At 36.3% G+C, this 12,814-nt stretch overlaps 1 protein-coding gene across 1 annotated transcript in view; it reads left to right on the top strand.

Moving 5' to 3' along the window:
• Slob (Slowpoke binding protein) overlaps window positions 1–12,814 on the top strand; it is a 304,418-nt gene that overhangs the window by 254,086 nt on the left and 37,518 nt on the right. The window contains exons 7-9 of the mRNA XM_067767941.1: window positions 8,292–8,499; window positions 8,597–8,833; window positions 10,249–10,430. Of these exons, the coding sequence (XP_067624042.1) occupies window positions 8,292–8,499; window positions 8,597–8,833; window positions 10,249–10,430 (627 nt within the window). The remainder of the gene's footprint in view (window positions 1–8,291; window positions 8,500–8,596; window positions 8,834–10,248; window positions 10,431–12,814) is intronic.

Genomic DNA, 12,814 nt, shown 5'->3' with positions numbered 1-12,814 from the left:
AGCACTGAAATACAGCGAAGAATCAATCTTGCCAATAAATGCTACTTTGGACTAGGTAGGCAATTGAAAAGTGAAGTCCTCTCTTGGCGAACGAAAATCATACTCTACAAGTCACTTATCCGTCCTGCTATATGCTATATGGGGCAAAAGCATGGACCATGACAACAGCAGATGAAGCGGCTTTGGGAGTGTTCGAGAGAAAAGTTCTTCGAAAGATGTATGGACCTCTACGCGTTGGCGATGGCGAGTACCGAAGAAGATTTAATGATGAACTGTACGAGCTATATGCACATATGAACATAGTCCAGCGAATTAAAACGCAGCGGCTGCGCTGGCTAGGCCATGTTATGCGAATGGAAGATGATGCTCCGGCCAAGAAAGTGTTTCTATCGGAACCCGCCTATGGAAGCAGAGGTAAAGGGTGGCCCCCTCTACGTTGGAAGGACCATGTGGAAAACGATTTAAACTCCCTTGGTGTGACCAATTGGCGCTGGTTGGCGGAGCGAAGGCCGTCCTGCCTTGTTGGACGGCCATAACCGTTTAAGTAAGTAAGGGAAAGGAAGTGTAAGTGGCAGTGGCAGTTTGAGTGGAAGTAGGCTCCCAACAAAAATCACGTTGTTGTTATTGTTTTAACCGCAAAAAAATACTTTGGGAATCCTTTTCCGGATACGAATACGGTACGCTCTGATACTGCAGTCAGTTTTGCTCTAGGGTTTGTTAAAATTTGCTATATATTATCTTATCTTCTACAGCGGGGTATTGAGGTTGATAATATATGGTTTGAGACACATGACCTAGCAAGGATGCAGTCATACCTTGGTAAATTACGCTCAGAAGTCCACGCCGTATCAAGCACATTACTGCATATTGGATCAACATATGAAAGAACAGTATCGCTCTTGGAAACCTGTAAATTCGTTTAAGCTTATAAAAAATATCTACTCACCTACAAATATCAACTCACCTTATCCCTTTATAGTCTTCTCTCACTTGTTGTCGTGTGCCTCCCTTTTGCACTAGCCTTTTACACTATGTATATGTGGGGTATCCGCATTTTCAGCCAAATAGCAGTAGACAAGTAGAAGTGCCTGCTCCTTCCCCAGTTCAGTGGCGAAGTCCTCAGTATGATAAATAGACAGTGAAGATAATCACAGTTGTTTCCCTGCCATAATTCGCTTTTAAGTCGTCTTCCCACTTAGCATAATAAATGAATCCGTGCTTCCAGCACAGATGTTACCTTCCACAAGAGAACCATAGCTCTTGAAGACTTAGAAGGAACTGGCTCGACTCTATTTTAGTATGCTGAAGATTTATTTGTAGAACCCGCAAGATCTATGAACTGTTTGTGCACCGACTAAAACTTCCTAGAACGTTTCTCCTCTTGCCGCCTTGATTTAAATCCTAGGTCGGTATGTTAGGATTATGGCCTAGGCAAAATAGCTACGCATCCTGCGTCGTCAACTCAAATGGAATGGATATTTTAGCCTTTGGGAATCTGCGCTCCATCAGTCACCTCAAACCGTGCGCTTGTGCTGCCCTTTATTGTGAGAAGACCATCATACCCTCTGTATTTCACACCCTTCTCCAATATTCAACTCTACTCGTACATTCATACCGCTTCCTCTCCTAGCTTATTGACTTGTCGTTGCTATAAACTTCTCTTAACTGCATCCTTATTCTCCACATCTCCATAACTTCATAAACTTTTTAGTAATCCATTATGTTCATTAAATATTAGGAAGAAGCAGCATACGCCACAATAGCGCCTCTATCACAGTTAAGGCCACAGTTAATTCCCCAGGCGGCGGTACGCGTAGCAACTAATAAATTTTTTTTATCTTAGAGAAAAGGTTCTGAAAGTACTCAACTCCAAGTTGAGCGCTCTAGCCGCTAGACCATAGAAATGAAAACTAGTCGAAATGAAAAAGCTTGAAAGCGATTCGAAATCGATTCGAACGAAGTAGAATTAAGATCATATCGACGATTTTGAGTCGGTATAACTGTTCAATTATAGTTGTCGATAGTCTAAATTTACCCCAAATTGTATCAAATACACAAACTATTCCTACTTTCAAAACTTAAAAAAAAAAATTTTAAATATATTTCTAATTATCTAAAACTATAATAAATTTTAATACTCACTTAGGGGCAAATTGTGTATAACTCATTTATTCTCGTGTCAACCGAAGTTCCTATCACATAAGAGCATTCATTCACTTAGGTGAGTGACTGTAAACCTGAATTAAATTATATATTAAATTTTTGATATTATAAAGTGGTGACTGCGACTCAGAGTATCATGGCGCATCCATAATCTTGCCCTTCAAGAACCAAATAATTCAAATTTTCATTCTGTACACTTTCAAATTAATTTGATAGATATGACAAATTTCTTAGCACAAAAATCGGATTTTGAAATTTTTACATAACATAAATTTGCTAACTACCAGAGCTGTTAAAGAATGAAATCACCCCGGCAAGCAACCCATGCATTCCAATTACTGGACTAACACATCTGGATTGGATTCTCCTATCCATTTTTTGGAATAATGAATAATTTGTTTAGTAATTATTCTTTTTTGTTAGTTCGGATTAATTATTCCTTTAGGCATTCCGCAGGAATAACAAAACTCAAAAGCATTCCGCAAGTCATTAATAACGTTGAAAAGTAAAAGGAATGCAAAGAGTTGCGGAATGCATTCCTCCGAATCGTGCAGTGCAATGAATGCAATCCTCTGAATAAAAAAGGAATAATTAATCTGGAATCTGGAATGCAAGTAGGAATAATGACAAAATTTTTTTTTATCATTATTCCGTACTAACAAAAAAGTAATGCAATCCTCCAGAGCTGCAATCAAAGGAATAATCTCCAAATGGAATACATTCCTTAATAATTCTGCCGACTACTTAAGCTACGCTGTACTTATTCTTTGTTTTATCACATTTTCTCACAGCAAAATAATCAAACTCAAATTTCGGCACTAATTTACATTACCTTAATCATAAACTAATCACTACAAAATGATTTTCCTTACACATCAAAAAAAAAAATAAAATCACCAATATACAATATTGTAAATTGTAATAAAGCAAATTAAAACTGAATAAGAATAACACAACTCGTAATGAGGTTTGTGGAGTAAAATTTTCATGTTATGTTTTATTTTCTCCAAATGGTCAATCTTCGTCGTTTTGCTCTTCCGTTTCCGCTGTGCCACCGTTATATACATATAAACATTTGACGTCACTGTGTGTGTGAGCCGCAATTTGCCAAACGGAAAAGTGTTGCGTAGCGCGCTGCCTGTGTTTGAATGTTTTATTGGGTTGGTTTGTGTTGCAGCTGCTGCTAAAGTCCGCTCAGCTGTGGTCGGTTGTCAGTTGTCATATTCCAGCTGACAGTGACAGTGACAGCACAATTTAGAGCGCGTATTACATAAGTTGAAAACAAATATGTATGCAAACTGGCAAAACAAATTAAATTCGAAAAAAAAAAACACAAATGAAAAATATTTGCTTATGCGGAAGTACAATTGCATACATATTTGCTTTCTAAAATATTTATGGTTCCTTGCTGTACTGTTTACACAATTGTTGATTTTTATTTTGTACAGGAAGTTTGTGGAATTATTTTATTGAATTTACTGATTTAACTGAAAATTTTATATTTTTATAAGTTAAGCTATTAATACAAATTCGATACAAAATTTGCTTCAACATATTGCGATACATGCTGAGAACTTGCTTTATATACCCTGCTCAACTCCTATTTGCGTGGGCCGAAAAGAGCTAATTAGCCACGGAAGTTTAGTTTTTCCTGAGAAAAACATTGCACATTCATGCCGGCCAAGAATTTAAACAAATTCCTGTGCAACTGGGACATTCCAGCTGTCATACACATTTCGCAGGTACCACAACGATATAAAAATAGTCAGATTTATTTTGTAAAGCTGCCAGCCCGAGGGTACTTTAATCATCCTGATCTCGTAAGAGAACTACATTTCGGAATCGCTGAGATCATTGCACATTCCAGATAGAGGTCTTCTTCTGCTACCGTAAGTTTTCAGTGGAAGAGGGTAATATCCCAACAAACACTGAAAACAAAAATATCAAATGTTTGAGAAAAACATTGATTCTCAGTTTGATATTCAACATTATTTATCATTTGAAACAAAATATTTTCTCGACTTTTTCTCAAACGTCTATCTTAAACTTGAGAATAATTTGAGACATACTTGAAAATGTTTTTCTCTCAAATATTTGAGAGAACATTAATTCTCAGTTTGATATCTAGCATTATTAATCGTTTGAAGCTAAATATTCTCTCAACTTTTTCTCAAACGTTGTTCTTCAACTTGAGAATGGTTTGAGATATACTTGCATTTCGTTCCATTCTGGTTGAAAACCATCGATATAACGGAATAGTTTCGTTAATAATAATGGAATACTTTTTGCGCCAATGTGTCTAAATTTTAAAGTATATAATAAGTGTTCATGAAACCCAAAATTAAAACAAAATATAACTGTGGCAAATAATAAATTTGCGTACCGAAAGTGGTACAACAGTGGAATCCATTTGGTTCCGCTTTATTCTCGTTTGAGAAAAAGTTGAGAATCCAAAAATTCTCAATTTGAAAATAAAGAAAAATTCCTTATTAAAAATGTGCCTTTTAGCTTGAGAATGCTAGCAATGGTTATTTGAAATGCATTTGAAAACTAACGTTTGAAATGTGAGAAATGGACTGATTCTCAAATGTATCTCAAACTTAGAATTGACTGAAATGTTTATTGGGATTATAAAGCACCGCTACATATCAGATAGCACTGCTACTACAGCAGGTGCTCCAATAAGTTGTTCCTTTAGTTTAGAACCATAACTTCAGAGTTTATTAGTAGAGAAAAGAGTGATCCGCGTGAACTTCAGCCCGATATAGAATTCCTCTCTGCCTTGCTTCAGCAGACATTTTGATGCCGGACCAAGTTTTTTACGCCACTCTCCAGATAGAGCATTGATACATCGTTATAACAAAAACTAAGCAGAAAAAATTATGTAATTTTTCTTTTTACAAGTGCATAGGATCTCGACCCAAATGCCTCCCCATGCATCACGATATTGTTTTTGCTGTCTTTAGTGCAGACATTTTTTTGCCAGTACTGCTTGGCTACGGCTCTGGCACCAGGGCTATGTCCGTTGTCCAACGTGGAGTACACAATTTTCTGAGGTCACCTTAGCTTAATAAAGTTTTAAGATCATCACATTTCTCTAGCACCAGGAGTGGCATCAGAGGCCAAAAACCTCCCTTTTTTTCAACGTAATAAAGCACACGACCATCACTGCTGACCGACCTTGCAGTGAACGGAATGCTAACAGTTCCTTCAGTGTCGAATTGATGGGGTCACCATCCGCTAATTAGGGGAGCGTCGAACTTGGTTGATCCTAAGAACTAAGAAAGGACCGTGGAATACTACATTAAGCAGAAACTACATTTACTGATGTGGAACCACAGATTAGTCTACTCTGAAGTACCTCCATTTATAAAGCGCAAGGTCAGCGTCGTTTTCAACCAGGCAGCTCACTAGCCTAGCTTTTTCACTAACCGTTTACTGCTGCTCCTCATCACCCCTAAGCTGCTTGTCGAGGGACGTTTCTCATCCACGAGGCCTTCCTTTCGCCATCAAAATCGATCAAATTCCCGGTGAGACCCTGCTCTAGTACTGGGTGGGCACTATTCAAAGCCATTCCTCAATAGACGTTAATAGAATATTTTTCACATCTCACATGATCATGGTTAGCGTTCGCCCTTGCTGCTGTTGATGTTGCTGTTGCTAGTGGAAAACAATTTTCAAAGCTCGACACTAGCATCTTTTGGTGCAGGTCCAACTGACCCGAAACAAATTTTTTTGCGGCATAGAACCATAGAGTATATGGGTTTTAGTCGCCTCTTACGACAGATATGCCTAACGGAATATACATAGGTCCTTTACCCGCTGGGTTCACTCGAAATCAATAGAAAGTTCTTCTATTTAGCACGCCTGCAGCGGAAATATTTTGTGAAAAGCCCTTAGTTATGCTCGCTACACAGTTCCAAAAAAGTGTGTGCCTTTGTTTGTCCGTACAGTCGGCTGTACTAGTTATCTCGTCTGATCGCGCCACATCGTTATATAGAAGATCTGGTCCCGTTTCTGCCGACCAAGGGTGGACACCTTTTGTGTTCATGATGACTTGGACGTTGGCTACTAGTGGACATGTCCGTCCTGTCCACTTTGGCAGTAGCTTTTTGTGGGTCACGCTCAGCTTTAAATTGTTCGTTCAGTTTCTTTGTTGAGGCCGCAGTCCACCGAGATATTATTCAGGCCAAACTTTAGATCATAGTCATCAGATAAAATTGAGATGTGCTATACTCTTGATGTAGTATCCTCTCACTCCAAGTATGAAAAAATCGATCAGCTCTGTAGATTTTATTGAATTGTAGTGTATACACTATTTCCAGTTGTACTTCAGAAAAGGTTAATAGTGCTTAGAATAGTCAATTGTTCTTCAAAAAACAAAAAAAATTTTCAGAATAAAATTTTTTGCTTCTGAGGCTGTAAAATGGTATTCAGAATAGTAATTTGTACATCAGGAACGGTAAAACCAATTTCAGAATAAAAAACTTTACTTCTGAAACTATATCTAGTTGTACTTTAGAAAATGTTAATTGTGCTCAGATTAGTCAATTGTTCTTCGGAAACCAAAAATTGTTTTCAGAACAAACTTTTTTTCTTCGGAGGATGTAAAATGTAATTCAGAATAGTAATTTGTACTTAAGACACCGTAAAATCAATTTCAGAATAAACAACTGTACTTTAGAAACTATTTCCAGTTGTACTATAGAAAGCGTTAATTGTGCTCAGAATAGTCAATTGTTCTTCAGAAACCAAAAATTGTTTATAAAAAAAATTGTTTTTTGCTTCGGAAGCTATATAATGTAATTCAAAATAATAATTTGTACTTCAGATATCGTAAAATCAGTTTCACAATAAACAACTGTACTTCAGAGACTATTTCCAGTTGTACTTCAGAAAACGTTAATTGTGCTCAGAATAGTCAATTGTTCTTCAGAAACCAAAAATTGTTTTCAGAAAGAACTTTTTTTACTTCGGAAGTTGTAAAATGTAATTCAGAATAGTAATTTGTACTTCAGATATCGTGAAATCAATTTCGGAATAAATAACTGTACATCAGAGACTGTAAAATATTATGTTATAGAATGATCAATTGTGTTGCAGAAATGGGAAATTGTACTTCAGACACCGTGGATGTGTTGAAAATGCCCTATTCAATGGTTTCTGAAGTACACTTGACTACTCTGAAAAAATGCTACAACGTCTGAAGTATATTTGACTATTCTGAAGTCTAGTTTATAGCTTCTGTACTACAAATGATTATTCTGAAGTACATTTTACCATTTCTGAACAACATTTTATGGTCTCTGAAGTATACTTTATAGAGTTGTAGTCTTTCCTTATCAGTACAACCAAGGTCACTTCTTGCAGAGTATAATATCTTTTCATGTATGGTTTAGTAAAAAATGTATATCCTGTACCCGAGACATCCAAAGGAACTGGTGTACCCGATATTGAAATGTGAATCATTCTTTCCTGACCTAATAAAAGCAAATAAGGCTTTTGGTTTAAAATTTTGACAGCAAATTTACACACACTTCCTGTTCGCAATAAAAATCATCAACGAGCCGCAATACTTTAAAAAATAGTGAACAAATTTTATTTCTAAAAAAGTTATTGATTTAAAACAAAATTCAAATTAATTTAGTTTTTTCTTAGAGTTGTGCAAAAAACACTTAAATCTACTTACTTATTTAGTTTTATGAATTTAAGCAGCAAATTGCAACCATTTTATTATTATGTTAAAATATTAATTAAGTTAGTTAACAAAATTATGCTTTAGCTTAAATTTGTATTTCATAGAAATTACTTCCCCTCCTTACCTACCCCCAAATAGTTGTAGCGATATGAAGCGCTTTTTTGTGTGGTGTAAGCGCTTTTTTGTGTGGTGTAAGCGCATTGGTGTAAATAAGGAATTTTATAAATATCTTACGAAAAGTGGGCTTATAGCACTCACATGAAAAGTGGCTCATATATATGCGGAAAAAAATTAACCCTACCTGCGCCAAATTCAATATCCTTTCATGCCCGCAAATCCGCTTTGAACACATCCTAGTTAAAACAACCAAACAAAATCCATGTAAGCTAAAATCTGCCATATTTGCGAACATTTCACTTACGTTTTATAGACCAAATCTCAAATATCAATATTCGGCATTGGATAGTGGCAATGGCATTGTCGAGCGTAGTCCACGTGAACGCGCACAACGTGAACGCGCCTTCAATACGCTGCAAGAGTGGGTGCAAAATTCGAATGGACGTTATGAGATAATCGCACACTTGGATGAGATGGGTTCGAGGCATGGCAAAAATTGGTTTCTCGTAACAGATGCGACGGTGAGTGTAGAGCAAAAAGCTCGTTAAAATAGTTTTTCGTGGTTTATTTGTTTAAAATGTTTGTTGTTTACACTTAAATTTTGCCTACTACTTGCAGGTGCGCACCGATCGCCTATTAACGCTGCTGCAACTCCCAACGGATTGTGTTGCATTTGAGGATTTGCCATCGAATGAAAATCCCAAACCGATGCTAATGGAATTGCTTGGCTCACTGCATCATCCATATATATATCCAATATTGGATTTGGGTTTTCTACAGCTGAATTCCAGTAATTTTGCTTGCCTGGTAACGCCATTCAATTCACGTGGCAGTTTAAAGGATTTAATTTATAGGGTAAAATGAACTTAAAACAGAATTCATTTACTTATTTAATACAGGAAACTTATTTGCATAAAGTATATCGCTAGCCATTTGCATGCTTTTACCTATCTGAAAATCGTTCATTATATCTTTCATATACATTAGGGTGGGTCGATTTGTATTGACGAAAGTTAACCGATATCGCGCCACAAAACAACAACAACAAAAAAGTTCACACGCATATTTTTTTGATTTGATTTTTAAGGTTTTTTTCATGACCTACTAAAAAAATTTTCATATGTACACCCGGTCCGATCCAAAAATGTCCGCTAAAAACGTTGGCGATAACAGTTTTTTGAAAACTGTTGAAAAGATTAAGGTTTAAAGCGCCAAATACACGACACGAACATTTCCGCGAACATTCCGCAATCTTGTTCGCAGCTTTGGCCATACACCATACGAACTTTTGGCCGAACATTAGTTCTCTTTCAGACAGCGATGAATACGGACAACAATTGTGCTGCAACAATATTGCTCGCTGTTTTTTTTTTATAACTGTATATAACTGCTTATTTTTTTTATAACTGTATCCTTTGTGGCATCAGGACCTACTTCTTTTAATTTTTCGATTAAAGTCGCATAATCATTATTCTTTTTAATTCTATTACAATAATCTTTGCTTTTTACTTGCCACAATGATGGCAAAGATTTATACATTTCAATAAATTCACTCAGAAATTTTTTATTGTCCATTTTACTTTTCCGCGCACCTCTGTTCCGTTCAGAAATTACTACGATTATGAGCTATTTCGCCATGCACGCACGAACAGTTCGCGCAAATGTTCGCCAAAAATTTAAATATTTTGATTTTTGGCGAACATTTGCGCGAACTGGTAAACACCACCATACACGACAGAAAAGGTCGCAGAAACATGACATAACGGGAATGTTCGCGGAAATGTTCGTGTCGTGTATTTGGCGCTTAAGCGGACATTTTTGGGTAGGATTATGAAAATTTTACAATCAAATGAAAATTTTTTAGTAGATCATGAAAAAAACCTTAAAATCAAAGTCGAAAAAACGTCAAAAAAATTAAATTTCGCATAATCGAAAATTATTTTTTTTTGGTATACGTAGTGGAACTTTTTTTCCTGAACCCAAATCCTATGGAAAAATCGATAGCGCGATATCGGTTAATAAATTGACTCAGTCTAATATACATACATACCTATGCATGCCTTCTCACTCAAATGTGTGCATTTATGCATACGTGTATGTGTAGGTAAATTCATGCAAATGGCATTGGCCTCAAGTGCACTTTGTTTATTTTCGTCCCTTTTAGTAGCGCTTTTACTCAATTTTCAACTTTTTATTCACATTTTTTTAAGCTTTTCCATTTTGTTTTTATATTCTTTTTCCCCGCTTTTCATCTAATTGCATACTTTTAGGCGCAATGGAATGAACCATGGGCACGCAAATACACACGAAAACCAAATGGCTTGCCCGTCTCTCAAGTACAACGACTCGGTCGACAAATCTTAGAAGCTTTGCTGTTTCTGAAAGAGCGTGGCTTTCCACTGCATGGACATTTGCATAGCGGAAATGTGATTCTACAAAATGGCGCCGCCAGGTACGTACCGCTTCATAAAATGAATTATTTGCTCTCCCTTGGATTGCTTTTTTGCATATTTTCATATGTGGCGCATCTGTCATTTAAAAGGGTATATGAGTTATGTGAAATAGAATTAAGATTAAGTCTTAAGTTAAATCTGAGCACAGTTTTTATTACAAAGTAGCGGTATTCAATTTACGTTGTAGTGGAATCATTTCTGTGAGAGTACTATGAAATGGGTTTTTTTCTTCATGGGTGATAAGGTTAAGTATTCTCTTATTACTTAGAAATACATTTGGCCTAAATATTTAAAGCGCTTACATTTTAAATGATAAAAACCTGATCGGAAACAATATCGAGCAAGCCTTAAAGTATGCAAGATTTAGTTACACGTCTGTCTCATTCCTGTCAAAAAGCTAAACCGCCGGCTAATTTCTGCAGTTACGAACGACATATCAAGTTATAGAAATTTTACTAGCTGTTTCGCTGACCTTTGAGGCAATTCCACAAAAAATAGTAGCAACTTTCAACGGCGCTGCTGCTTTTTGAAAAATTACAAGAGAAGGGGCGAGCAGATTCACTCAACGACCTTTCAATTTCCAGAGGGAGGCTTTTAATAGAGCCAGTAAAAAAATGCTGCATTATTAGTTAACTTGAATAGTGAATGGGCAATGAACGCTGATGGATTCCTGAATTCATTCATGGATTCTCATATTCCTTGATCATCGTTTTGACCAGTAATTCTTTCAAGCAATAAAACCACCCCATTGGATAGGATTATTTCTGCACTATTTTAAAGTGCTATGGGACAGGCCCCTGTTTGGTCACCATTTACGAAAATTGTCTTAAGCTCTACTAAATTCTTCAAAGAGATACCTAGATTCATAAGGTGAGCAAAAATATCTGAATCCGATGCGTCTAGCCTAACCAAACATCCGATTTTATTTCTTACGTCGAAAGTTGCGTTGATGTCGATTCTCTAGTCATGCCACTTTTAAAGTATTCGCCGTACTGTGAAGAACTGGTCGAAAATAGACTTACTAGACCCCACGCCACTAAAATCCTCCCTATTCGTTTACAAAGGCCGACAAATTTTGAAAATAGTGCATATCCTGACCAAATGAACTAATACTTTTCGAAAGGCCTTCGGTTCGCTTGATCTAAATATTGAATCAAATTTTTCTTTATGGCTCTTGCCTTCGAGCTATTCTTACAAAAGCTTTTTTGCCAGATATTTTAATTTCTGATATATTAATACATGTATGCGTTTTTGTATGTCCTTGATCGCTGCAAACAAAAGAATTATGTGTAGCATACTTTCAGGCAGTCTTCCTTATATAGGGTTTGGAGCTGTGTAGCAGATAGTGTATTCGACACAATTCTCTCTCTCAGCTGAGCAGAGCTCCCAGAGTATATTAATTTTGTTCGCATAACGCATAAAAGAAGGTAATTTAAAAGTTTTGCAAGCTGTAATTTGGCAGTTTTTGAAGATATCATGACGAAATTTGGCAGGAACATTACTACTATTACTATATATGCGCTAAACGAAAATTAGCAAAATCGGATGAATAACACGCCACTTTTAAAAAACGAAATTTTTAAAAGTCAAATTTTAACAAAAAATTTAATATCTTTACTGTATATAAGTAAATTATGTCAACATTCGACTCCAGTAATGATATGGTGGAATAAAATACAAAAATAAAAGAAATTTTCAAAATGGGCGTGGCTCCGACCTTTTTCATTTAATTTGTCTAGAATACTTTTAATGCCATAAGCGGAACAAAAATGTACCAATCCTTCTGAAATTTAGTAGAGGCATAGATTCTATGACTGAAACTATTTTCTGTGAAAGTGGGCGAAATCGGCTGAAGCCACGCCCAGTTTTGATACACAGTCGGCCGTCTGTCCTTCCGCTCGGCAATTAACACGATGACTTGAGCAAAAATCGATATATCTTTACTACACTTAAATCACGTACTTATCTGAACTCACTTTGTATTGGTGTTGAAAATGGCCAAAATCCGAATATGACCACGCCCACTTTTTCGATATCGAAAATTACGAAAACTGAAAAAATGCCATAGTTCTATACCAAATACGAAAAAAGGGATGAAACATGGTGATTGGATTGGTGTTCTGACGCAAAATATAACTTTAGAAAAAACTTTGTAAAATAGGTGTGACACCAACCATATTAAGTAGAAGAAAATGAAAAGTTCTGCAGGGCGAAATCAAAAGCCCTTGGAATCATGACAGGAATACTGTTCATGGTATTACATATATAAACAAATTAGCGGTACCCGACAGATGATGTTCTGGGTCACCCTGGTCCACATTTTGGTCGATATCTAGAAAAACCTTTACATATACAACTAATCCAATCCCTTTTAAAACCCTCA

Source organism: Eurosta solidaginis, chromosome 2 (assembly GCF_040869045.1).
Source record: "Eurosta solidaginis isolate ZX-2024a chromosome 2, ASM4086904v1, whole genome shotgun sequence".
Lineage (NCBI taxonomy): Eukaryota > Metazoa > Arthropoda > Insecta > Diptera > Tephritidae > Eurosta > Eurosta solidaginis.
This window is presented reverse-complemented; position numbering and strand designations above follow the sequence as displayed.